At 43.4% G+C, this 24,888-nt stretch overlaps 1 protein-coding gene across 1 annotated transcript in view; it reads right to left on the bottom strand.

The window, feature by feature from the left end:
• hydin (HYDIN axonemal central pair apparatus protein) overlaps positions 1–24,888 on the bottom strand; it is a 95,187-nt gene that overhangs the window by 30,535 nt on the left and 39,764 nt on the right. The window contains exons 27-61 of the mRNA XM_075471211.1: positions 24,575–24,790; positions 24,303–24,477; positions 24,051–24,151; positions 21,755–21,882; positions 21,361–21,497; positions 19,030–19,157; positions 18,751–18,864; positions 17,891–17,971; positions 17,616–17,765; positions 17,252–17,491; positions 12,176–12,318; positions 11,967–12,073; positions 11,660–11,830; positions 11,376–11,545; positions 11,117–11,293; positions 10,613–10,687; positions 10,198–10,381; positions 9,939–10,080; positions 7,018–7,174; positions 6,801–6,906; positions 6,572–6,675; positions 6,381–6,453; positions 6,052–6,155; positions 5,178–5,342; positions 4,609–4,815; positions 4,336–4,533; positions 3,883–4,115; positions 3,612–3,794; positions 3,131–3,250; positions 2,898–3,057; positions 2,634–2,806; positions 1,337–1,535; positions 933–1,026; positions 360–453; positions 105–273 (exon numbers count right to left, since the gene is read on the bottom strand). Coding sequence (XP_075327326.1) covers positions 105–273; positions 360–453; positions 933–1,026; positions 1,337–1,535; positions 2,634–2,806; positions 2,898–3,057; positions 3,131–3,250; positions 3,612–3,794; positions 3,883–4,115; positions 4,336–4,533; positions 4,609–4,815; positions 5,178–5,342; positions 6,052–6,155; positions 6,381–6,453; positions 6,572–6,675; positions 6,801–6,906; positions 7,018–7,174; positions 9,939–10,080; positions 10,198–10,381; positions 10,613–10,687; positions 11,117–11,293; positions 11,376–11,545; positions 11,660–11,830; positions 11,967–12,073; positions 12,176–12,318; positions 17,252–17,491; positions 17,616–17,765; positions 17,891–17,971; positions 18,751–18,864; positions 19,030–19,157; positions 21,361–21,497; positions 21,755–21,882; positions 24,051–24,151; positions 24,303–24,477; positions 24,575–24,790 — 5,178 coding nt within the window. The remainder of the gene's footprint in view (positions 1–104; positions 274–359; positions 454–932; positions 1,027–1,336; positions 1,536–2,633; positions 2,807–2,897; positions 3,058–3,130; positions 3,251–3,611; positions 3,795–3,882; positions 4,116–4,335; positions 4,534–4,608; positions 4,816–5,177; positions 5,343–6,051; positions 6,156–6,380; positions 6,454–6,571; positions 6,676–6,800; positions 6,907–7,017; positions 7,175–9,938; positions 10,081–10,197; positions 10,382–10,612; positions 10,688–11,116; positions 11,294–11,375; positions 11,546–11,659; positions 11,831–11,966; positions 12,074–12,175; positions 12,319–17,251; positions 17,492–17,615; positions 17,766–17,890; positions 17,972–18,750; positions 18,865–19,029; positions 19,158–21,360; positions 21,498–21,754; positions 21,883–24,050; positions 24,152–24,302; positions 24,478–24,574; positions 24,791–24,888) is intronic.

Here is a 24,888-nt window from a genome sequence, read left to right as displayed (position 1 = left end):
CTGCAATATATTGTAATAAACAAAGGTAGAGAGGCCGAGAGGAGGTGAAGTAAAATCAGAACTTAGGGTCCCAAAAACTTTTTGGATCATTGTGTGGCTCACACCTGGAAAGGCAGGATGGGTTGCTCTCTGAGTGAGACCTCCTTCTTAGGTCTGCAGGTGATGAGCACTGCCGTGGGCCTCTCATTGGGCATTAGAGAACCGCTCTGTGGGGACACCTTGAAAATGGAGCCCAAGTTTGGCAGGGTTTGGCCCATCTGGTCAAATGCGAACCTTGTGAGGAGAAAGTAGAATGATAAACCCTTTCCCATGTGGAAAACACTAGTTTGGTTTTAAAAATGAAAGCTGTTCAAACTCACCTGAAGGCTATTTCATATTTCCCTTTGTTTTTCAGTTTGAGAGACAGTTTGGCCTCTTCATAGACACTGATAGTTCCAAAGTCCAGACAGCCATCTGTCAGAAAAACAAGAGTTTAGTGTGTTATTGGGATATCTGGGCAGAAACTCCAGTGATTAACAATGCCACCAAGCAGAGAAATGCTGAATTAAAAAAAATATATTCAATTTAAAAAAAAAACATTTTTAACTGCAAACTGTGGAGGACGTTTTAGTAGCACAATCTGTCTTTTAGCTTATTTATGTAACATCTGCATTTCATTTATCAGTTCAAATATCCTATTTGGTGTGAATTTCAAGTCATTTATGTGATAAGAAATAAAATGATTAGTTGTGAAAATGAAAAAGTGCACAACTTGAGGTGGATTAAAGGCAGACTAAGCTACTTTTTACTCTTATTTTCAAACAAACCATTAATAAATGAGCTATTCCATTGATCAAAAGGGTGTGGCGGCGAAGTAGAACAAGGAAACAGAGACATGAAATGTTCTTTACAGATTGTTAAAAATGTCCACGTTCAGAGTTAAACAGAGCTACCTGGTGTGATCTCCAGATTCATGTCATAGGCTTCAGCAACGACCTGTATGTTTTCAGTTTGCACAATCCCCAGAATCTTGTCCACATCAGACACCTGAGTAAAAAAATAAGAAAAGAAACAATATGCAACTGTCTGGGTTGACAACTGGCATCAAGAGAACTGGGCTGGACTTCCAAAAGGCCTGTTTTACAAAAAGATGGTGGAATCACAACACTTCAAGGATGTTCATTCAGCTTTTTATTGTGTGAAAAAATGATTAAAAACACAGACCACAAACAATCAAGAAAAGGATTAAATCATGATACCGTGTATGAGGAAGTGAGCCCATAGTTTTTGCAGAGGTTGTAAACAGTATTTCATGTTATTTGATTATAAAATGAGCGGAGATCTTGTTTTTCCTGACCTCAAGACGTAAAATCCTTCTGATAAGGAGTGGCCTCCTGGGCCTGAATTGTATGCTGAGAAGGAATGAAGAGTGAGGTGGGATGGTGTCCTGATCTTTTGGCACCACAAACTCATCACCTAACTCCTCCACACCCTGCAGCCTCCAGAACACAGGCAGAGCTGTCTTATTGTGCATCATCACACTACGACTGTCCCTCCTGAGAAGAAGCATCAGAGAAACTGGGTTGAGCGGATGAAAAGATGAGAAGAGTGGGATAGAGGATTCATCTTACATGTGTACAGATGTGTGCATGGTGGAGATACACATATCAGGCACAACGTAAAAACTACTGCCAGGTAAAGTGGGTAACATTGCTCATGTTGTCACAATGGAAGCTGTCAGCTCGACACAAACTGTTCACCCTGCTTCCAAACTCTTTGGATTCTAATTTGTTGAAAGCAATCCTGATCCACAGAGTCGCCGTCCCACAAACCTCAGGGCCCGCATGATCTATTGCTAATGTTCAGACATTCAGAAACTGTTCTGTTTCCATTTTGGCAGCATGTGAGGGACCTACGTTACAGGCGACGCTCTTACTCCATGCATGCCACCGCCTGGTTGCTCTCTGATGTTGTTCCTGGGATCTGCTGGAGCCACTCTCACAGCCCTGAGTGCCCGTTGCCTTCACTTCTCACATCATTTAAACTTCCTCTTTTTTATTTTATGAGCTTTTCAGGTTCCATGACTGCCTTCTTCTGTAGTTTGTCGACCAACACAATCTCTGGTTGTTTAGGGAGTTTATCAGTCTGAATCTGGAAGACCCACAGGATCTTAGCTCTAACATTCTCCACTACCTTTGGTGATATCTCCCACGTTGGCTTTGTGAGCCCCAACCAATAACTGGTGCAGATGTTTCTGTACGTTGTTTCAGCCACTTGGTTCGCTCTTTGTTCCACGTATGTCCTACCTGCCTGCCTCTTAGACCCTGCTACTATGTGCTGGACTGCCTCAGTCACTGCACAGTCTGCAGCTGGGTTCTTCTCTGGTGTGGTGGACCCCGGCCTCTATTGTGCCTGTGCTTAGCACCTGTACATGTGCTGCAGCAGTTTGAATTCCAGTCAACGCATATATCCTGCAGCCTTGGAATTAACATGAGAAAGGACATGCTGCCATGCTGGCTCAGACATTACCTGCCTTAACAAGATTAAGTGTTGGAAAGAGGGAACTGGGCTATTGGGATGAGATATTTATGAGTAAGTAGAGCAGGGAATATGAAACCCTTTTTTATGAATATATTCATGAATATATATGGTACCTGTGTAACAGAATTCTGCCAAAGTGTAAATGCCTGCTTTCCAGCTCCAACTCGGGCCGGACGCCCCAGCATGACAGGTTGATGATCACAGGCTCGGGATTATCCTTAATGTGGCAAACTACACAGTCCTTCATTTGTCCCTGTTTTGTTGGGTAGGCCCACACTGTCAGCTCCTGGCAAGGTGGAAGAATTTTCACATATTCACAGATCCACATCCGTTTTAGTACAGGCAGCTTACATTACAGCAAATTTGTAAAGTGGTACCTCCTTTTGGTCAGGTTTGAGGGTCATGGTTGGGGGATCCAGCAGGTATGTGGAGGCCTGGGTGTCATGCTGGAAACAGAACTGGACCTCTGCCTCCAAATTTGAGTTGTTATGAACGACCAGCCTCTCTGTGTTCTCCGGATACCTATTTTCCTTGTACCTAAGAGCAAAGAGTGAAATTTGTGAAAAGAGTAACACCTCAAACCGTTCACTTCCACCATGCTGCCTCTCACCTGTCTCTGGACTTGCTGCAAAGCAAAGGTCCAAACTCAAAGAGTGCAGCATTGATCACGTAAGACTTCTGAAGTCCTTCCTTCATATGTTGCACTTTCTTACTGTGGGCGAAAAGAGTCCTGTGGAAACATAGATGGTTTGGTGTTGCTTTTGAAAGATCAGACAAAGAAGATATTCGTGGTGCATTTTTCTCTGTTTAACCACTGAAGTTCCTGCTTCATGTAAAGATCTGGCCGGCTGTAGGGAAACAAGTTTCGATCTTTGTACATCTCTAAAATTCTCCAATCCTAGCTGCTGATTAACCAATCCAAAGCGCACATTAGGCTACTTCTATGAGCAAATCAACATCATATAGATGACAGTGGATAGACAACAAGAGGCCAACGTTTGGAGTCATCACTAAGCATCCCTGCCATCCTCTTTCTTCCCCTTCCATCAGTCACGTCCCTACATTACTTTTATCAGACGGGTCAGACTCACGTGTAATCTTTGCAGATGGAGGGATAGGTGCATATTCCTCTGCAGGTGAGTTGGTAGAGTCTCCGGGTCCCCACAAGCTCAAACCTGAAGGCCTGTTCAAACTTCCCAGGTGACTCTGAGTAGAACCAGATCTTCAGAACCACCTCGCCACCAGCTGGTACAACCCAGCGAAATGTGGTCAAACTGCAAAAAAAAAAAAAAAGATGCAGAGAAACAGCCAATGAGAGAAACCCCAACACTTAGAAACTCACGCGGTGTGAGGATAGCTTGCCTCTGGCTGCGTTTCAGCTCTAAGCTTCCTTGCTGTTGGTCTTGATCAGTGAAGTCAGTGGTGGAGGAGGCATGTAAAAGTGTGTGAGAGCCGTCTAATTTCTTTTTTGTCCTGCTGGAAGATCTTTTCTTGCTCTTCTGACTCTCTTTGTCTTTTTTATCTTTGTCCTTTTGCACTGAGGCCAGCTTACTGCTGCCCTTCCTCTGACTTCTAAAAGTAGTTGGAATTCCCTCCTCCTTTGTGCACAAAAACAAAACAGGTCTGTTTCTTTAAAATATATTAATATCATATTAATTAACTTCTTTGATTTAATTGTGATGATACAAACTGCTGCAATCATAATGAAGATGATAGCAGTTGTATTTCATATCAGCATATCAACGTTATCATATATATATATATATTTTTAATCAAGACACAATTTTCTCACATGCTGGTTTGAGAAATCATTACCTTTGCAGATGATTCATTTGTCTCTTCCTCTGAACCTTTCATGTCCTCATCACCCTCCATTCCTGAAGGAATCAGGAAGGTGAAACAAGTCTGTTGTGCTTTAGCTTGCTGTCTGGGTGTAGGAAAGGTAACAACGGAGAAGATGGTGGGGGGAGGGATCGGTGGACCACTAGGTCCCAAACCCAAATCCTCCAACAACTTAAGACAGAAAAGAATAGAATATTATACTAATGAAGAAACAAATAAGAAAAAGAGGTCAATCAGTCAGCGTACCTCATCCGGTGCAGGCAGGGAACCGTCACTGAGCAGCTCTGTGGCACTCCCAGTATCTTTCTCTGAAACATTGAAGACAATGTGGGGGATGATGTCTGCTGGAGACACCTTATCTTCTGCCTTGTGATCGGGTTCAGCTGATGCTGCTGTCTGACGGGCCAGTGGAGATATGGTCTTTCCTTTCTTAGTCTTCTTGACTGCAGGGGTCTGAACACAGAGAGCAGTGATTAATGACACGAGAGGCTTCAGCCGCACTAATGCTTTCTACTTTGTGTCAATGTTTATTGCACAAACTCTAATGTAACCGACACTGAAAGCTTCTGTTGTGCTCTCACTAAATACTACTACATTAAAGTCCACAGATAAGTTCCAACCATGTATGTTAAAACCCTTTGTTTCAATATCAGCTACACTGCTAAGTTAATAAAGGTTGGATCATTTTAACATCTTAACATTAATTCAGTGCCAGGCAACAGTTAAATCTAGAGGAGAATAAAAGGCTCAGCACAGTTTACTATTTTCCAATCAGTCTTGAACAGATTTGAGAGAAAAAAAAGAAAGAAAATCACCTCTTTCCCTGTTAATGTGTCATCTGACCCGTGCAGGGTTTCTTCACTTAGATGAGGGACCAGCAACAAACCCTGGGCCCGGTCCCAGTACTGCAGGATTTGCTCTACTTGGACCTGGTTCTGCTCATATTCAGTGAACTGAGACAGCAGGTCATCTACAATGCACTGGAAGAGGGGAAAACAGCAGGGATATTACAGCCATAGCTTTACTTTTCATTACATTCACTGAACTTCCACACATAGAGATTCAGACTCTGCTGTGTGGTTTATTCCTCATAACATCTGCCCAAAACACAGCACCAACACTAAGAGTGAGCCGTGAGCCCAGAGAGATGAAGACCCTTGGTGAGGGTAGAGTTCTGACACCACACTGATCTTCCTGCTAACCTCCTGCTCCATTTTTTTACCCACTCACGAACAAGATGCTGACATTCTTAAACCCATCTAAAGCAGCCAATCTGCACCTTTCTCCCTCAGAACTATGGCCTGAAACTTAAATGTGATATTTTTCTTGCAACAGAATGACATCATCTTTATAAAGCCAAGACAAGATCCTGAGTTCACTGGACCAAACAAAGTCTGTGGTAAAGAGCTGGACTGGTCAAGTCCAACACCTGCTGGGAGCAGCATGAACTTTTACTGGTAAATGCAAAATGACTTAAATGACCTAAAGAGTCCCCCAAAGGACACCGCATGGATGATGTTCAGTAGCCTTTTCTAAACCCAAAAAGCACTTGAATACTGGCTGGGCGATTAACGATTAATATGATTACTTTTTCACCGACATTAGATGTGCTTTCACCCAAATACATTCTCCCTACTCTGAGTGCTGCTTGTTATCACTTTAAAGCATCTGATCACATGGGAAACTCACCATTTCTCCCTCCAGCTTGTTTGCATGTTGAGAAGACTGTGTTTGTAATCTTTTGGCTTCTTCTGTCTTCTTCTGTGTATTATCAGTCTCTTTAACTGGCTGCACTGCATTAGCAAACAGGAGAAGTTTTTGGTTAGGTTTTTATCTTTTAAGGGCTAATTTAGCGTCATCAGAGCGACACAGATTTTTTTTAAGTGTACTGCATTAGTTTCACACCTGTCAGTTCTATCAAATCATTAAGGTTTTAAGTTGGCAGTAAGAACATTCAACTTTAATATAAAACTTTTTGTCCCAGAATAGCTTGTAACCTGATTTAAGCAGATACTTACATTTGCTGACACCTTCATCTAGATTCCGCAGTTCCTTTGACCCCACGACCGACTCTTTGTTCAAAACGGAAGTCTGAAGATCATCAAATGCAAAATTGCAAAAAAAGAAGTGAGAATCACCGACGAGCAAGTCATGTATGTGTCATGTATGATGGAAGAGTGTCGCTGATTTTGCTGAGCATCACACTCACCTTTTCTCTCTCCAGTTTGTCTGCGGGACAAGGAGATTCTGTGCTTAATCTTTTGGTTTCTTCTGGCTGCTTTAATGATTCTTCAGCCTCGTTGCCATGGTGCACTGTGTAAACAAAGAGGAGCCAACATGTAAGACAACCGGTCATACGACATGTCATGTCATACGAGTCCATACATCTCTACATTAGACACTATACTGTCGAAGTCTTTGTTTACATGCGCTCGCACCTTCATGTAAATGACGTTCTCTTGCATCACCAAGTGACTCTTTTGAGTTGCTACATGAAGACATCCTTTGCACATTCGGTGTCTGGAAAGGGATAAGAAATGAATTCTGTGCTCACCAGCTGGGAAATTAAGAGTGTGTTTGTACGTGCTTATGGGAGTTTGCATGCTTTTTTTAATCAAACAGGATTTTGTCCTGAGCAGGGATTCATATACAGACCTTCTTTCCCTCCCGTGAGCTTTTATTCCTGGCTACCTCTTTATTGTCCTTCTTTCCTCCCTTTTTACTCCTCTTCTTTAACTCTTCTTCCATCAGCCTCTTCATTTCTTCCTCCTGCTTCTTTTGTTCATCCTCTTTTGCGATCTGCTCAAGTTTCCTTATGCAAATACACATTCATAAACTTTTACAACAAAGTTAATTAGGTCACCACAGTTTGATAGAAACTTGGTTGCTTACTGCTTAATAAGGCAAAGTCAAATTTTAAACAACATTCCCCAAAGAACTCAAGAAGACACAGCATTTTGTTTCAAGTCCTTTTAATTAGTATCTATGAGCTGGATGTTTAAACTTTAGCACCAAACTCACTTCATGAAGCATCACTGACAGTTGTTAAATCAATGTTTTCTTACTTCTGTTTTCTATGTTTTAATAGTTTGAAATTCTTTTATTTTAAATATATTGAAACTTGGAGTTATTTCTGACCAGGATCTGTCCTCTGACGCACATATAAAACAGGTTTCTGGGACTGCCTTCTTTCACCTTCATAATATTGTTCAAATCAGAAACATCCTGTCTCAGAGTGATGCAGAAAAACTGCTCCATGCATTTGTTACTTCAGGATTGGAGTACTGTGATTCTTTATTATTGGGCTGTCCCACATATTCTCTGAAAAGCCTCCAGCTGATCCAAAACCCTGCAGCCAGAGTTTTGATGAGAACTAACAGCAGAGATCATATTTCTCCAGTTTTAACTTCTCTTCATTGGCTCCCTGTTAAATTCAGAATATAATTTTAGATTCAGTTATCAGGCCCCTCTCTGTGGAACCAGCTGCCAGTTTGGGAGGCAGAGCCTTCAGTTATCAGGCCCCTCTCTGTGGAACCAGCTGCCAGTTTGGGAAGCAGAGCCTTCAGCTATCAGGCCCCTCTCTGTGGAACCAGCTGCCAGTTTGGGAGGCAGAGCCTTCAGTTATCAGGCCCCTCTCTGTGGAACCAGCTGCCAGTTTGGGAGGCAGAGCAGAGAGCCTTCAGTTATCAGGCCCCTCTCTTGTGGAACCAGCTGCCAGTTTGGGAGGCAGAGCCTTCAGTTATCAGGCCCCTCTCTCTGTGGAACCAGCTGCCAGTTTGGGAGGCAGAGCCTTCAGTTATCAGGCCCCTCTCTGTGGAACCAGCTGCCAGTTTGGGAGGCAGAGCCTTCAGTTATCAGGCCCCTCTCTCTGTGGAACCAGCTGCCAGTTTGGGAGGCAGAGCCTTCAGTTATCAGGCCCCTCTCTCTGTGGAACCAGCTGCCAGTTTGGGAGGCAGAGCCTTCAGTTATCAGGCCCCTCTCTGTGGAACCAGCTGCCAGTTTGGGAGGCAGAGCCTTCAGTTATCAGGCCCCTCTCTCTGTGGAACCAGCTGCCAGTTTGGGAGGCAGAGCCTTCAGTTATCAGGCCCCTCTCTGTGGAACCAGCTGCCAGTTTGGGAGGCAGAGCCTTCAGTTATCAGGCCCCTCTCTGTGGAACCAGCTGCCAGTTTGGGAGGCAGAGCCTTCAGCTATCAGGCCCCTCTCTTGTGGAACCAGCTTCCAGTTTGGGAGGCAGAGCCTTCAGTTATCAGGCCCCTCTCTGTGGAACCAGCTGCCAGTTTGGGAGGCAGAGCCTTCAGTTATCAGGCCCCTCTCTTTGTGGAACCAGCTGCCAGTTTGGGAGGCAGAGCCTTCAGTTATCAGGCCCCTCTCTTGTGGAACCAGCTTCCAGTTTGGGAGGCAGAGCCTTCAGTTATCAGGCCCCTCTCTGTGGAACCAGCTGCCAGTTTGGGAGGCAGAGCCTTCAGTTATCAGGCCCCTCTCTTTGTGGAACCAGCTGCCAGTTTGGGAGGCAGAGCCTTCAGTTATCAGGCCCCTCTCTGTGGAACCAGCTGCCAGTTTGGGAGGCAGAGCCTTCAGTTATCAGGCCCCTCTCTTGTGGAACCAGCTGCCAGTTTGGGAGGCAGAGCCTTCAGTTATCAGGCCCCTCTCTGTGGAACCAGCTGCCAGGCAGAGCCTTGAGTTCTATTTGTTGTCCCCTCTTTCCTGTCCTCTCAGGCCCAGCTAGTCCAGGTAGATGGCCGCCCTTCCTGGTTCTGGTTCCGATGGAGGTTTCTTAAAAAGGGAGTTTTTTCTCCCCACAGTCACCTTGTGCGCACTCAGGACAGGAGATTGGATCAGAGAGAAGTTTCAGTGCAATCTGTTGGTTTCCTTAGCTCGGCTACTTTTTGTGTGAATTGGACTCATTTGGAATTGAATTAATTGAATTTGATTGCATTATAACTATGTTACAATTAATTGGCTTGAATTGGACAGATTCTTTGAAGTGGCTTGATGGGACATTTGTTGGGATTTGGTGCTGTATAATTAAAAAATGTATTGAATTGAACAAGTCTGTGAATTAAATTAAAGCCATAATGTGTAATATTTCACGTTGTCTATTAACAAATTTGAGTCTTATCATTCACAAGTATTACCTCAATCGTTATTAATTACCTCCATCACAAAAGTGCAGTGTTCTTATATTCTTTATATTCAGCATACGAATGTACATTAGAGTGTTACACTCCAATGAATGTCTCCATGTTGCTCCGCCATTTTAAAACTACGGGATTTGTAGAAGGACATGTCATCAGCTTCGCATTTTCCGTTTCCAATGTGGAAACGGAAAATGCGAAGCTGATGACATTCATGGAGACATTCATTGTCCGTGAAATATCACACATTATAGCTTTAAACCTTTACTGGTCATTTAATGCTGGCTGATTATGCTGCAGATAATGTCTTCTCAATAGAACAAGTTAAGGAAACAATTCATGACAACGTCCAACTTTAGACAGATGTGTAAATCTGACTAGGAACCCAAAAAAAGTAAGAAGGTTTGCACCTGCATGAGGCCCAGAGTGTCCAATCAGTACCTGAGTTTCTGCTGGCGGAGGGTCTCCAGGTGTCGCTGGGTGATTCGCTTCTTCTCCTCCACTGGCAGAGCCTCGTATTCCTCCTCATCCAGCTCCTGCAGCCACCTCTCCTCCCTGTCAGCTCTTTCCGTCTGCAGAGCCTCTGCAGGGCACACAGTTAAACACACACTGTCATCAAGCTGATGAACCGAGAATCAAGCATGTGGAAACTTTCGAACAAACATTTAAACGTGTGTGTGTGGACTGATTTATATTTTACCTTCAGCTTCTCTCTGCGCTCTTTCTCGTGCCTTTAGGGCAGCGTAGGAGTCAGATAGGTTGACTACATAGATGTGTTTGCGGTTATTAAGAGCCTTCAGAACAATTTGTAATGTGCTTGATACAAACTGAGTGTACACTGACTCCAGGCCATCAATTATTACTCCACGGTGACAGTCTCTAAGCTGCCATCGCAGCAACGGCAGCGCAACAGCAATGACAAGACAAAGAGAGAAAAGAGGAGATGACACAAATTAAATTTAGACTGAATAAATATGAGATGTCTGGCAGGTTAAAACAAGAATGCTCTATGAGCCACTAACCCTCTGTTTGATTTAGCTTTTTCACGAGTGTTGTGAATAGATTCTGACATTTTCTGAGCTACATCTGAGCCGTGATGTTGTAACTTATTGTACCTGAAATCTTTCAGCCAGAATATCAACAAGAAGCTGTTCAGGCAGGAGACTGCTCAGAGTAGTCACATCTCCATCCTAAAAGAAAAGATCAGAACATTTCAGTCTTTTCAGCCACCCTTTAATTTCTTTGAGACAGATGTTCTGCTAATCTAATAAGACCTAGTGGTCTCGGGCAGTAGTTCTCCAGGCTTTCTGAAGGGGCTTCAAAGTTTTGCTTTGGACATAATAGGATTTCTGCAGCAACAAGGTGATTCCCAAAGAGCTGTTAGCTGAAAACTTGGCATATCTCAGCAGGGTGTGCAGTGTGTCCTTAAAACATTTGAGGAAACTGGACAAGTGGAGGACAAAAGAAGAAGTGTCAGGCCTAAAGAACTATCTACAGCAGATGAACAGGATCTGAAAGTGATGTCCTTAAGAAAGAGGAAAGACACAGGACCTGAGAGATGAAAGACGTTTAATGTGGAGCTAAAACAGATTAAGATAAATTTTCAGGAAGAAATGTACCAGGCAGAAGCTGTTGTGAATGTTTTCAGTCTGCAAAGGAGCTGTGGAGTCATTTTCACTGCAGGTGGTCTCGTTGTGCTTTGAAGTAACTTCAGTCTCAACTGAAGCCGGGGCTGAATTTGGATCTGAGGCTTGAACAGGTGCTGTGGCTCCTGGTTCTGTGGCATGTTGAGAAACCTGAGCTGGAAGTATAAGCATACCTTTATTATCTACCCTTCCGCAGTTGTGTTGGAGATGCACATATATAATACCTACCAGCCTCTGCAGCCTTTCTTTGAGCATACTCTGCAGCAGCAGCTTGATACAGATGTCTTGCTGACAGGCTCACGGGAGAGGTGCCATTTTGCAGCACTTCTGTGACAACGGCATCAACATTGAAGCATGCTGCCCCGTAGTGAAGGGCCAGTGCAGCTGCTGTGCTGCTCTTATCTGCCAAAAAAAAGAAGGATTAAAGCAAGTTTACAATGTGGAAACATCTGTCATCTATTTTTGTATTTTAGTATGTCTCCCATTTACTTTCTCCAATAAAGAATTTGCTCCTACCTGTCAGAGGGGCTCCATATAGGATGACAGCAATGCCTCTGCGGTTGCGTGCAGCCACTCCTTCTAGCGAAAGGTCCAATCCCATGTGGCGGGCAATTGCTCTGGAAACAGGGGTCATTTCTAGCTGCCCGAGTCTCTCACTGTTTTCCAGCCTGGTCAACTCTGAAACAACTGAATGCACAGAACATATTCAAGCTGAGAAAGTAGAGAGTTGAATGTTGTTTTCACAGAGCAAAAAATTCAATTAGACTTCCCTTCCGTCAGACTGCTTTTGTAACCAGTTTCCTTCTGAAATGGTTGAACTTACATATTTCAGCTGGATTTGCACTTCTGGTCCGAATATCTGTCTGAACATTGTTTAGTTTTGACTTTTCTTCCTCCTGTGTGTCATCCTTCCCAGCTTCATCTTCCTCTCTGCCTACGGTTAGCTCTGTTGCACAAAAATGGATTGAAGCACACGTTATGATAGACATTAAAATTATATGCAACGACACATCTGTGAGGGTAAGTGACAACGTCCTGAAGCTACCATCATCTTTTAGCTGGGAGGAATAGTCCTTGAAGTAGTCCAAAAGCTCTGTAGGAAGACCCTCTCCGGGAAGCCTCGGAGGAAGTAGCAAAGTGTTCTTCTCATCATATCCCTGCATCAGACCCAGGATCTGAGGAAGAGAGGGAAGGAGAAACACTAAGAAAGAGTGGAAAACAGCTATTTTGTGAATCTATAGTTTGGTTGAATGTGTTTTTTGGTTACACTAATTGCTTCTTGTGTTATTTTGAGAGATATCCCTCTTTGGTTTTACTTCCTGTTAGTGTTTTAATTTTTTCTTCCTAGTTTGATTGATTTAATTTAATTGTTACCAGTGGTAGACAGTAACGGAGTACATTTACTTAAGTAAATTTCTTATCATCTGTACTTTACTTGAGTATTTTTTTTGGAAACTTATGACTTTAACTCCTGTTTTTTGGGTGGGGATGTTTTAAATAATTTTTGTTTATGAAAATAGCCGTCCTTATTATTTTTTATTGCATTTTTATGCTGAAGTTTTTACAGGTGGTACAGACTTTTTGTAGCAGAGTGGTACAAAAAGTTTACATCAGTACATCATCAGGTGGTTTCAGAGAGTTAAAAGGTCAGAAAACAACACACAAATTGCTTGTTACTAATAATCTGAATGCTTTCATAAAGACTGAAACCTTTCTGTCTCCAGGGGACACTATTCAAGCGGCGCATGTCAATGACGTCATCCCAGTAGACGCATGTGTAGAAAGCTCCCTATAAGCCCCCCATAACAACAACACGGCAGCTCTGAGCTAACAGTGTAATAGTACGCGTTCATTCATTCATTCATCTTAAAGTATTGGTGAAATAAAGACAGATAATGCCTTATTTAGAGGCTGTATTGTCTCTGCCTTGTTCTCTCCCGTTATATGGATATATGGGATCTCCAGTGATCTAAATATCTTCCGAAGGACGCCGACTTTCACCAAACTGTTATTGGTGAGTAGATGAAGGTATTTTATGCCAGAAATAAGGTCCAGGTTTAAAAAACAAAAGAAACTTTCCCTTTGTGTCTGAAACACGAGAAAACCAGAGGGGTGGGGGTGTTTGTGCCATGTTCAGGGACAATATACCCACCCACAAGTTGTCATTTGGGTTTTTTTCGTCATTTGAGTATGTGTCATTTAAAATGGAGATAAAACAATCTTCCATACTTTATATCACCATTTATAAACCACCACAGAATTGTTTTATTGATGATTTTACTGAACTACTTTCAATTGTGTGCACTGCTTTTGACTGTTTAGTCATAACAGGGGACTTGAATGTGCATGTGGACGTAGCGCATAACAAGGAAGCTAAAGAGCTCACTGCTGTCCTTGAAATGTTTGGTCTAACTCAGCATGTGACTGAGCCCACCCACAACAGAGGGCACACTCTATATGTGCTCATTTCAAGGGGTGTTGTTATTTCAAACGTGAATGTCGTGGATGTTGCTTTATCTGATCATTTCTGTGTTTTCTTCGACCTATCTACTTTACCCAAAACACCAGCTGGGTCTGCAGTTGTTCGGGGAAGACTCATAAATGACAGAACAGGGACACAGTTTATGGAAATGATTAGGTTTGAGAACACCCTGTGTTCTGATGTTGATGATCTGTTGAACTCTTACACATCAAGTCTCTTAAATGTTTTGGATACCATTGCTCCTGTCAAGGTTAGAATGATTAAAAGTAGGCAAAGGGCGCCATGGAGGAAAGACGAGTCGGTCAGGGCACAGAAAAGGGAGTGCCGGAGAGCCGAACGGAAATGGCGCAAGTCAAAGCTCAAGGTTCATTATGAGACTTACAAAGAAAAGCTATGTGTGTTCAACCAGACTTTGCGTAGAACAAGGGAGAGTTATTTTTCTGAAATCATCAAAAACTACAGTAACAACTCTCGTGTCCTGTTTGCTACAGTAAACAGATTAACAAACCCTCCAGTTTCACTGCCTTTAGAACTCATTTCTACATCCAAGTGTAATGAGTTTGCAACATTCTTTAATGACAAAGTTCAAGGCATTAAAAATGCAATAATTTCCACAGCACAAATAACTACTCTGCAGCCAGCTAGACACCTAGAGCTGACACATTTCACACCTGTTACTGACAAAACAGTCGAAGAGACCATCTGCAGTCTGAGTTCATCAACGTGCTGCCTTGATGAGTTGCCCACTAGATTCCTAAAGTCTGTGCTGAGCAGTTTGTTACCACAACTCGCTCATCTAGTCAACATCTCACTCCAGACTGGAACGTTTCCAAAGGCCTTAAAAACCGCTGTCATTAAGCCTCTTCTAAAGAAGAGCAATCTTGATGCCACAGTACTGAACAACTACCGGCCCATATCAAACCTGCCATTCTTAGGCAAAGTTCTAGAAAAAGTTGTATACCAACAGCTTAGTGACTTTCTCCTGTCTAACAATGCTTTTGATACTTTCCAATCAGGCTTTAGGCCCCACCACAGCACTGAGACAGCTCTGATCAAGGTGACAAATGACATCCGCCTGAACACAGATGCAAGTAAAGTCACAGTCTTAGTTCTGCTGGACCTGAGTGCTGCCTTTGACACAGTTGACCATGCGATCTTATTACAGAGGTTAGAAGACTGGGTGGGAATCTCTGGTCGTGCTTTAAACTGGTTCAAGTCCTATCTGGAGGACAGGAAATATTTTGTTGAAATTGGTAGCTGTGTCTCAGACCAAATGGCTATTAGCTGTGGGGTTCCCCAGGGGTCAATCCTGGGACCCGTATTGTTCAATCTGTACATGCTTCCACTAGGCCAGCTAATACGCAGCTATAATGTGTCCTACCACAATTATGCAGATGACACTCAGATCTACGTGTCACTGACGGCAGGAGAACACGGGCCTGTAGATACACTGTGTCGCTGCATCGAACAGATCAGTGTGTGGATGCAAAACAATTTCCTCCAGCTAAACTCAGACAAAACCGAAATCATTGTCTGTGGCCCACAGAAACAAAGAGAAAGTGTTATCAGTCACCTTGAGACTCTCTCTCTAAAACCTAACTATCAAGTTAGAAATCTCGGGGTAATATTGGACTCAGACCTGAACTTTAACAGCCACATTAAATCTGTAACATCAGCAGCTTTTTACCATCTAAAAAACATTGCCAGAATCAAAGGAATAGTGTCTAAACCAGACTTAGAGAGACTGATCCATGCGTTTGTCTCCAGCAGGTTAGACTACTGTAACGGCCTGCTCACTGGGCTCTCTAAACGGGCTGTAAGACAGCTGCAGTACATCCAGAACGCTGCTGCTCGAGTCCTGACTAGAACCAGGAAATACGACCATATTAGTCCAGTGCTCAGGTCTCTGCACTGGCTTCCTGTCGCTCAGAGAATAGACTTTAAAACAGCTCTGCTTGTTTACAAGTCTCTTCACGGTCAAGCGCCAAAGTACATCTCTGACATGTTAGAGCCATATGAACCAACTCGGGATCTGAGAACCTCAGGGAGGGGTCTCCTGCTGGGGCCCAGAGTCAGGACTAAACAAGGTGAGGCTGCGTTTCAGTTTTATGCCCCTAAAATCTGGAACAGTCTTCCAGAAGATGTGAGACAGGCCTCAACTCTGACATTGTTTAAATCCAGGCTGAAAACAGTTCTATTTAGCTGTGCATATGACACCTGAAAGTATTTTATCTGCACTCTTCACTTTTTAATTACTTAATGATTGTTTTAATGGGTTTTAAATTTCTTTCTTTTTTAATTTCTTTCTTTTATTTTTTTTTATTTCTTTTTAATGGTTTTATTGCCTTCTTGTGATTTTATGTAGCTGTAAAGCACTTTGAATTGCCCTGTGTATGAATTGTGCTCTATAAATAAAATTGCCTTGCCTTGCCTTGCCTTGCCTTGCCTTGCCTTAAGCTTGTTCTTAAGTGTCATCCTACCAATTTTGAGAGCATTCTAAAGACTGCTGTGCTTCTTACTCGATTGGCCCCATAAATCAGCAACTTTTGTCTCAGAGTTCTCAGAACTTTTATCCATTGTTATACCTAAATATGACAAGGTGCTAATTTCTAATAATTTTGATGTACGCTGTCCCACTTATTCACAAAATTCCAATTTATTCAGCTCTTATAGACTCTTTTAATCTCACTCAATCTGTAAAAGAGGCCACACACTTTAAAAGTCACATCTCAGTCTTTATCTACGGGGAACAGCTGTGACTGATCCTTAAGCTGGTATCCTTGAAATGGTCCTTCATCAGTTTGTTTCTACTGCCTACAGTAAGAGATGCACTCGTGTTGTCAATACTGACTCTGCAGTTAAATTTTCCAATACTTTTAATACAGTATCCTTAAATGCTATTGATCCACCACTTAGACCAAGAGCGCCATTCCACTTGTCACACCGACACAAACATGGTCATACCTCCCTACCATTTGCATCCGCTACCATCCCACTCTTCTTCTTGTACATTTTTGTTCATTCCTTGTTTTGTGTATGTGAACTGTGATCTGTGATTTTAGTAAGCTGTGTTGAGTGTGGTTGTGTGTTGTGTTGCACTAGTGTTGTATTTTGTATTCTGATTTGTAATCAGTGATTTGTGTATTCTGTGTCTGTCTGTTGCACTGACTGTATAAGCTACTGGATCCTTAAATTTCCCTCAGGATTAATAAAGTATCCATCTATCTGTCTGTCTGTCTGTCTATCTATCTATCTATCTATCTATCTATCTATCTATCTATCTATCTATCTATCTATCTATCTATCTATCTATCTATCTATCTATCTGTCTGTCTGTCTGTCTGTCTGTCTGTCTGTCTGTCTGTCTGTCTATCTATCTATCTATCTATCTATCTATCTATCTATCTATCTGTCTGTCTGTCTGTCTGTCTGTCTGTCTGTCTGTCTGTCTGTCTATCTATCTATCTATCTATCTATCTATCTATCTATCTATCTATCTATCTATCTATCTATCTATCTATCTTGTTTAGTGATCAATCGGCCCGTTTAAAACCAGCAAACAAAAAACTAATAAGTTCCTTTGAGTCACATATCACATTCTCTTAAGTTTGAGAAAAAATATCTACCTCTTCTTCTTCCAGGTACTGTGTGTCCAACTCCAGGGAGTAAAACTCGATGGGGAAGGAGCAGGGGTTTTTGATTGTGACTTCAGCTTCAGCCTCAGTGCTGAGAGGAATGCACGGCCCGAGCTCCAGTACAGGTGGGCAGAACTCGAGCTGTTGCTCCTCACCATGACCCTGAGCTGTGATAAACACCTGCTGAGTGCTGTCAGCCACGCGGACCTCCAGCCGCCTACTGTATGCACACTGAAAGGCACAAAGCGATGGATATCACACGTTTTTTAAGGTTTAAGAAAACAAAAGCAGGGACCATGCTCTTAAATGTTTTATAGGGAACATACACCTGATTTAGTATCACAAAAGCTTTTACCCCTTTAGCAGGCCGGAACTGGATCTGCACACTGACTCGTTCCAAAGGAAACAGCACACCAGTGCAAGGAACCATCTCAAACACCGATGGGGGGGGTCGCTGCTCCTGCACGACCTTTCTTTGCTTGTACAGAAGCGAGAGCTTATCAACCTATAGGATCAGAACAGAGGAATATCTCAACCTGCTGCATAGATGTCTCATTCTAAGCGCAAACCTACGTCAAATAACATACTGAATATGGAATGGAAATTTCCTGAAAACTGCAGCGGTTGTACCTTTTTAAAAGGTTTCACTTCCTCAGCTATGCTCCAGTGACAGGGCACAGGCTCGTTGTTCAGCAGCTGTATTGTCATTATCTGACAAGAAAAGTTAGAAAACATGTGATGAGCAAGTCGAGCAGAAGACGAAAACAGACAGGACGGATGTTGAGGTGAAACGTGTCCTTCGTGCTGCATTAGTATGGAATCACTCATCGTCCCTTTAACATTGAACCACTTTACTGCCATTAGTCAAAGCTGGTCATTTAAAGATTTGCAGGTAGCGCTACGACAGCCAGTGTTCGTGTGCATTGGTCTGATACTTTTAGAAAATGTGAAGAAGTAGAACATCTGGGGACCTGATGTTATGGCTGACTATGATTCACGCAGTTTGACCTGTTCTGATGAGCTGTTTAGATGCATGTTTGTTTTTGGAGTTCATCACTACAATATGAACATTCTGAATGAGCTATTACTGCGGTGTCTGAAATCTAAAAATTAGCACATTTTTTCCTGTTTTTGGAACCTTTATTTTTCCTGATTAAATAAAGTTTAGATTGAAAGAAAAAACAAAATTAGAACTGATTCACTCAAACTGATCTTACAGTAAACAATCTCAAGATGGCACCAGAGTCAGGCGGGTTCTCGCATTAGGGCCTCTTGTTTGAATTACATGCATGCACTTAACCTTCCGAGCTTTCAGCGGGTTTGCTGTTCTTCCTTTAATGCATGAGGATCGCATGAAAGAGCCGTAAAAATGTATCCTTTACAATCTTTACAATGTATATCTCGTCAGTCCTCAGAATATCATCCAGTGAGGTGAGCTTTATAGTGTCATCCTCGGGACCTGACAGGTAAAATGCAGGTGTCATAATTACCTGACACATGCCACACTGAACTGTGTCAAACTGCAACGTATCCTTGGAGACAGTGATGGCTGGCATGGTTACGGCTGCACACAGCCGTACCTGCACCACAGGACCACCTGCAACCTGTAAAACCAAACAAGGGCATCTCATGAGAAAGCAGATGAAATCATTGCATTTGTTCTGTGTGCTGATGACAGAAAGAGTCAGAAGACACAATCCATTTTAAAATTGTGCACTAAATCTGAAATGATGACTTTTTTGGGTATTCCTTTTCATGTCTGTGTGTACCTGTATTGGCAGAACAACACTTGTGTCCCCGCTCTTTAGGTTAGCTCCTCCGGGATCAACTTTTACCGTGAAAGCCTGAGTCTCGCCACATGGCAGATTCTTCACTCTTTCAAAGTCTGCAGTGAAACCTTTAAAAGGCACAGCGAGAGCTTATTTTTACAGACACAAGGAGAAAAACAACAGATTAAAACACAAGATTTACATGCATCATGTATGTAAATGCATGTTCTGGCTCAACATGCCAAACGTGTGCATATTAGCTTCCTGTAGAGTAGTGAGCAAGCTTGCCACAGATCCCCTGGGGATTGGCTGTGCCAGTTCAAAACTTTCCATGGAATCAGAGAGTAACAGATCAGGACTCTAGTTCTTCTAGACTTCTAGTTCTTGCTGCTAAAGATCGTTCTTTAAGACTTTAACCGAATGCTAAGAGTCATTATAAAGCTGCAGAAAGAATCCCTCAGGATTGGGCTTGTTCTGCAGCCACAGGACCTGGGCACCTCGCAGTCATTGAGTCCACCATTAACTCCTCTGGATACCAAAGTGTTCCAGAGTCAGATGTGTGGCCGTCTGTCCGACAGCTAAAAGAGAAGAATCAAGGTGTTGCAACAGTCCAGTCAGAGTCCAGACCTCAGCCTGACTGAGATGCTGTGGTGGGACCTTCAGAGAGCTGTGCAGAAACCAGAGCTGCAAACCTCAATGAGCTGAAGCAACTGGAGAGAAGAGTGGGCCGAGATTCCTCCTCAACCAGAGAGAGAGACTGAGAACGTCCCACAGGAAACCATTACTTCAACTCACTGCTGCTGGAGCTGCTGCTACCAGCTGCTGGATCAGGGGTTCACTTAGTTTCTCACTCACTGCTGCTACCAGCTGCTGGATCAGAGGTTCACTTAGTTTCTCACTCACTGCTGCTACCAGCTGCTGGATCAGGGGTTCACTTAGTTTCTCACTCACTGCTGCTACCAGCTGCTGGATCAGGGATTCAGTTAGTTTCTCACTCACTGCTGTTCCCAGCTGCTGGATCAGGGGTTCACTTAGTTTCTCACTCACTGCTGCTACCAGCTGCTGGATCAGGGGTTCACTTAGTTTCTCACTCACTGCTGCTACCAGCTGCTGGATCAGGGGTTCACGTAGTTTCTCACTCACTGCTGCTACCAGCTGCTGGATCAGGGGTTCACTTAGTTTCTCACACACTGCTGCTACCAGCTGCTGGATCAGGGATTCACTTAGTTTCCCACTCACTGCTGCTACCAGCTGCTGGATCAGGGGTTCACTTAGTTTCTCACTCAATGCTGCTACCAGCTGCTGGATCAGGGATTCACTTAGTTTCTCACTCACTGCTGCTACCAGCTGCTGGATCAGGGGTTCACTTAGTTTCTCACTAACTGCTGCTACCAGCTGCTGGATCAGGGGTTCACTTAGTTTCTCACTAACTGCTGCTACCAGCTGCTGGATCAGGGGTTCACTTAGTTTCTCACTAACTGCTGCTACCAGCTGCTGGATCAGGGGTTCACTTAGTTTCTCACTAACTGCTGCTACCAGCTGCTGGATCAGGGGTTCATTTAGTTTCTCACTCACTGCTGCTACCAGCTGCTGGATCAGGGGTTCACTTAGTTTCTCACTCACTGCTGTTACCAGCTGCTGGATCAGGGGTTCACTTAGTTTCTCACTCACTGCTGCTACCAGCTGCTGGATCAGGGGTTCACTTAGTTTCCCACTCACTGCTGCTACCAGCTGCTGGATCAGGGGTTCACTTAGTTTCTCACTAACTGCTGCTACCAGCTGCTGGATCAGGGGTTCACTTAGTTTCTCACTCAATGCTGCTACCAGCTGCTGGATCAGGGGTTCACTTAGTTTCCCACTCACTGCTGCTACCAGCTGCTGGATCAGGGGTTCACTTAGTTTCTCACTCAATGCTGCTACCAGCTGCTGGATCAGGGGTTCACTTAGTTTCCCACTCACTGCTGCTACCAGCTGCTGGATCAGGGGTTCACTTAGTTTCTCACTCACTGTTGCTACCAGCTGCTGGATCAGGGGTTCACTTAGTTTCTCACTAACTGCTGCTACCAGCTGCTGGATCAGGGGTTCACTTAGTTTCCCACTCACTGCTGCTACCAGCTGCTGGATCAGGGGTTCACTTAGTTTCTCACTCACTGTTGCTACCAGCTGCTGGATCAGGGGTTCACTTAGTTTCTCACACACTGCTTCTGTGTTTTGGTCTTAGTTTATGCAAAATGAATACTGCTATTGATCATCTAAGGTTGTATTTACCAAATAATTTCTTTTTAATTATGTTTTGATATGTGAAACCATCATACTCTCTTTTTGAATTACCTGTGCCTGTGAGACATCTGCAGTTGGCATGGAAGGACACAGGTATTGATCCATTATTGATGACATTTACAGTCAGACTGACAACTTTGCCAGGAATGACAAAACCAAAATCCAGAAGATACTCCGGGAGCTCAAACCTGTGAAAAGGAAAGAGGCTGAAAACAACAAGTGAGTTAGTTTTGTAAACTATTCATTCGCAAGATCACCTTATAAGACACTCATAACTGAAATAAACTATTCTTTATCTTCCATCATTTAACGATCTGAAATACTTTACACAAGAGGGAAGTTTACTTCAACAGAACGCTGAATTACACAGCACAGTTTCAGGCGGTTCACACTTCAGTCGCTTCAATGTACCATCTGTTACACCAAAGAGTGTGTTTATACATACTTGCTCAGTTTGTGCCACTGTGTGGAGGAACCTTGTGAGTCACTTTGTTCCAGCAGGCCAGCAGACACAGCGAGAGCATTTTCTTTGACCAAAAGTCTCTCAATCTCCATGTGAAGCAGCTCTTCATACTACAGAGGGAAAAGAGAGGACCAAAGGGAGACAACACTCAAAAGTTACCGAGTAAGTATCAAATAGCTGCGTAAACCAGAAATAAACAGCAAAATCTGACAGGCAAGACTAATCATTTGTAGACCCTCTCAAATATCCTGTCCAGCGTTGTCCCGACCTCGTGAAGCAGAGCAGAGCGGCTGACGGAAGGCTTTTCAAGATCTTAGAGAAACTGCAGCGATGGAGAGCTCTGACAGTTAGAATTAATTTAAAAACCAAAACATGGATATTTGGTCCAGTTACACCAAAAGTCCTGTAGCAGGCAGGGTCGTCCAAATGTCCAAAGCACAACTGTATCACAATGTGTTAGGTAGCAACATCCTGCTGCTGCGCAGCGTTCAATAATAAAGTTATTAAGCTGTATCCATGCCGGGTTTTGTAACTGTCTAACCATGTTAATGGGTCTGAATTATGGTTTATTTTAAATAAGCAGGCAGTGCACAGCACATAAACGTTGCACAATATAATTACCTTGATAGAACTGAAAACTCATGTGTAGTGCATCGAGCACCAAGTGCAGAGCTTAATGCAGTCTGCAGCATCGGCATAAATCTTTTCACTAATGTGGAACAAAGGAAATATTTTGAATTATATTCACCAAACTGTGACTGCACACATCCTGAACGATCATTTTGTCTGCTTACAATGCAAGCGTTAATAAGGTGTGTCTTACTTTCACACCATAAAAAGTGAGAGATTTAAAGTCACTGCAGTGAGGTTGTTTCATGGGTGCAGAGGTTATGTTGACACTTTGTCAGGTTATCGATGGCGTAATGATTGTCATTTAATTTCAGGAGGAGGGAGAGCTGCCAGGGATGTCAATGGGACAACACATAACATTATGAGTAAATGCTGAATGGGGAAGCAGCAGATGGCCATTTCTAGAGAGATCGTATAGCTCTTGTCTCACTGAACCGGACAACCTGGAAAATCAATATACAGATAAGAAGCGGGGACAGTCCTGCAGAAGGAGCTGGGTACGAACAGCAGAGATGCAGCCGCGCAGCCTTATCTACAGTCAACATGCTTGGAATATGTGAGTATATAGGCTGACCATAACAGCGCAGTGATGTCTTTATACTGGACCAGAAAAATATTGGAGGTGGATTTCTCTGCAGAGACACTGCTTTCTGAACTGATTTACCGAATATAAGATCATTTTGGGCCTGTTGCCTCAGGAACCCGGCCTCAGATAAGTGGAGGATAATGGACGGATGTATGGATGCTACCCCTGGATAAATAGTGGCATCCATTATCTTTATCAAACTTCTCCTTTGTGTACTGTAGTTTCCAAATACATTTTAATCCTATATTTTATCAGTTACTTGCAGGACTTTGAATTTAAGGAAAACTTTTGCTTGATAGTTCATGGTAAAACTATATAGAAGCTGCTTATCAGTTCCCCACATGAGCATAATTCTAAGTGCTGTTCCTCAAACTTAAAGGGATAGTTCGTCTCTTTTGACATGAAGCTGTATGACATCCCATACTAGCAACATCATTTATGAAAATTTTCTTACCCCCTGCTGCGTCCTGTGAGCAGAGTTCCAGCCTCGTTTTGGTGTTGATGAAGGTAGTCTGACTAGTTGGCTGGGGTTTAAAAAATAAAGCGTTTTGCTTCTCAAAACAATATGCGTTCAACAGAGTAATATATTTGCATCACAAAATGGTTCTCCAGGAAAAAGTCAGACCTCACAATCGCTTGGCCCTATTTTCTCTCCCTTCATATCACTGCCTGCTGCCGCCTGCCGACAGCCGCGCCTGTTACGGTGTTTACTGCTCGGTCTGCACTTCGGTCTGCACAGCAGGCAGTGATACGAAGGGAGAGAAAATAGGGCCAAGCGATTGTGAGGTCTGACTTTTTCCTGGAGAACGATTTTGTGATGCAAATGTATTACTCTTTTGAACGCATATTGTTTTGAGAAGCAAAACGTTTTATTTTTTAAACCCCAGCCAACTCGCCGGACTACCTTCATCAACACCAAAACGAGGCTGGAACTCGGCTCACAGGACGCAGCAGGGGGTAAGTAAATGTTCATAAATGATGTTGCTGATATGGGATGTCATACAGCTTCATGTCAAAAGAGCCGAACTATCCCTTTAAGGGATGTTTACTTTACACACTGACCGTGAATGTGCAGGTAGCCTCAGTGGTAAGCTCCTCTTTGACTCTATCTGCCTCCACAGCTGCTTTGGCCCGTTGCACCACATCGCTGTAACAATCCTCTGCTGCAAGAAAATCCCAGCGTTACACCATGTGACTGTTGAGGAGACCTTTCCATCAGTCGGAGCTTATGGTCTCATAAAAGGGATTAGAGTGCAAAACAAAGAATGTCTGTCCTTTTGCAACCTGAGCGCGATGATGAACATGTGTACATACAAAAGTTTTGTGACAAATTCAAGCGGATCCTTGGGAACACTCCCTTCCCTGTCAGTGTGATCTCTTGTGGCGGTAGGAAAGCCACTTGCAGCTGAAAGCGCTTCTCAAACACTTCGGGGATGCCCGGCAGGTAGAGCACACGCAGACGCCGCTCCGAACCGGCATCAATGTATCCCTGGCCCGGGCACACGAACAAATACACATGAAAACTTGTCAAATCGAACCTTACCGTCATCGCATCTACCCAGGAAATGGTCCCATGATTAACTCACCACAGCTGGGATTAACACGGGCCACCCGGGTCTCACTTCCTGTCCCTCTTCATGGTTTTCATTTACTTCTTGCTGCTGATGGTGCTCCTCCTGGACTTTAATCTGTGCCCCTGCTTCCTCCTCATCCCCTCCTGGAGGGTGTATAATGCTGAATTTGAAACCCACCTTACCAGTGTTCCTCAGGAGCACCTCAACTTCTCCAACACAGTAAAAAAGCTGAAAGAAAAAGAGAAGGGTGGAGGCAACACTGGTCTACTTTTCAAACTGCACGCATCTTTGTTTTTACCAAAGATCATTTAAATCTTTAAAGTCTT

This window comes from Odontesthes bonariensis, chromosome 7 (genome assembly GCF_027942865.1).
Source record: "Odontesthes bonariensis isolate fOdoBon6 chromosome 7, fOdoBon6.hap1, whole genome shotgun sequence".
Taxonomy (NCBI): Eukaryota; Metazoa; Chordata; class Actinopteri; order Atheriniformes; family Atherinopsidae; genus Odontesthes; species Odontesthes bonariensis.
This window is presented reverse-complemented; position numbering and strand designations above follow the sequence as displayed.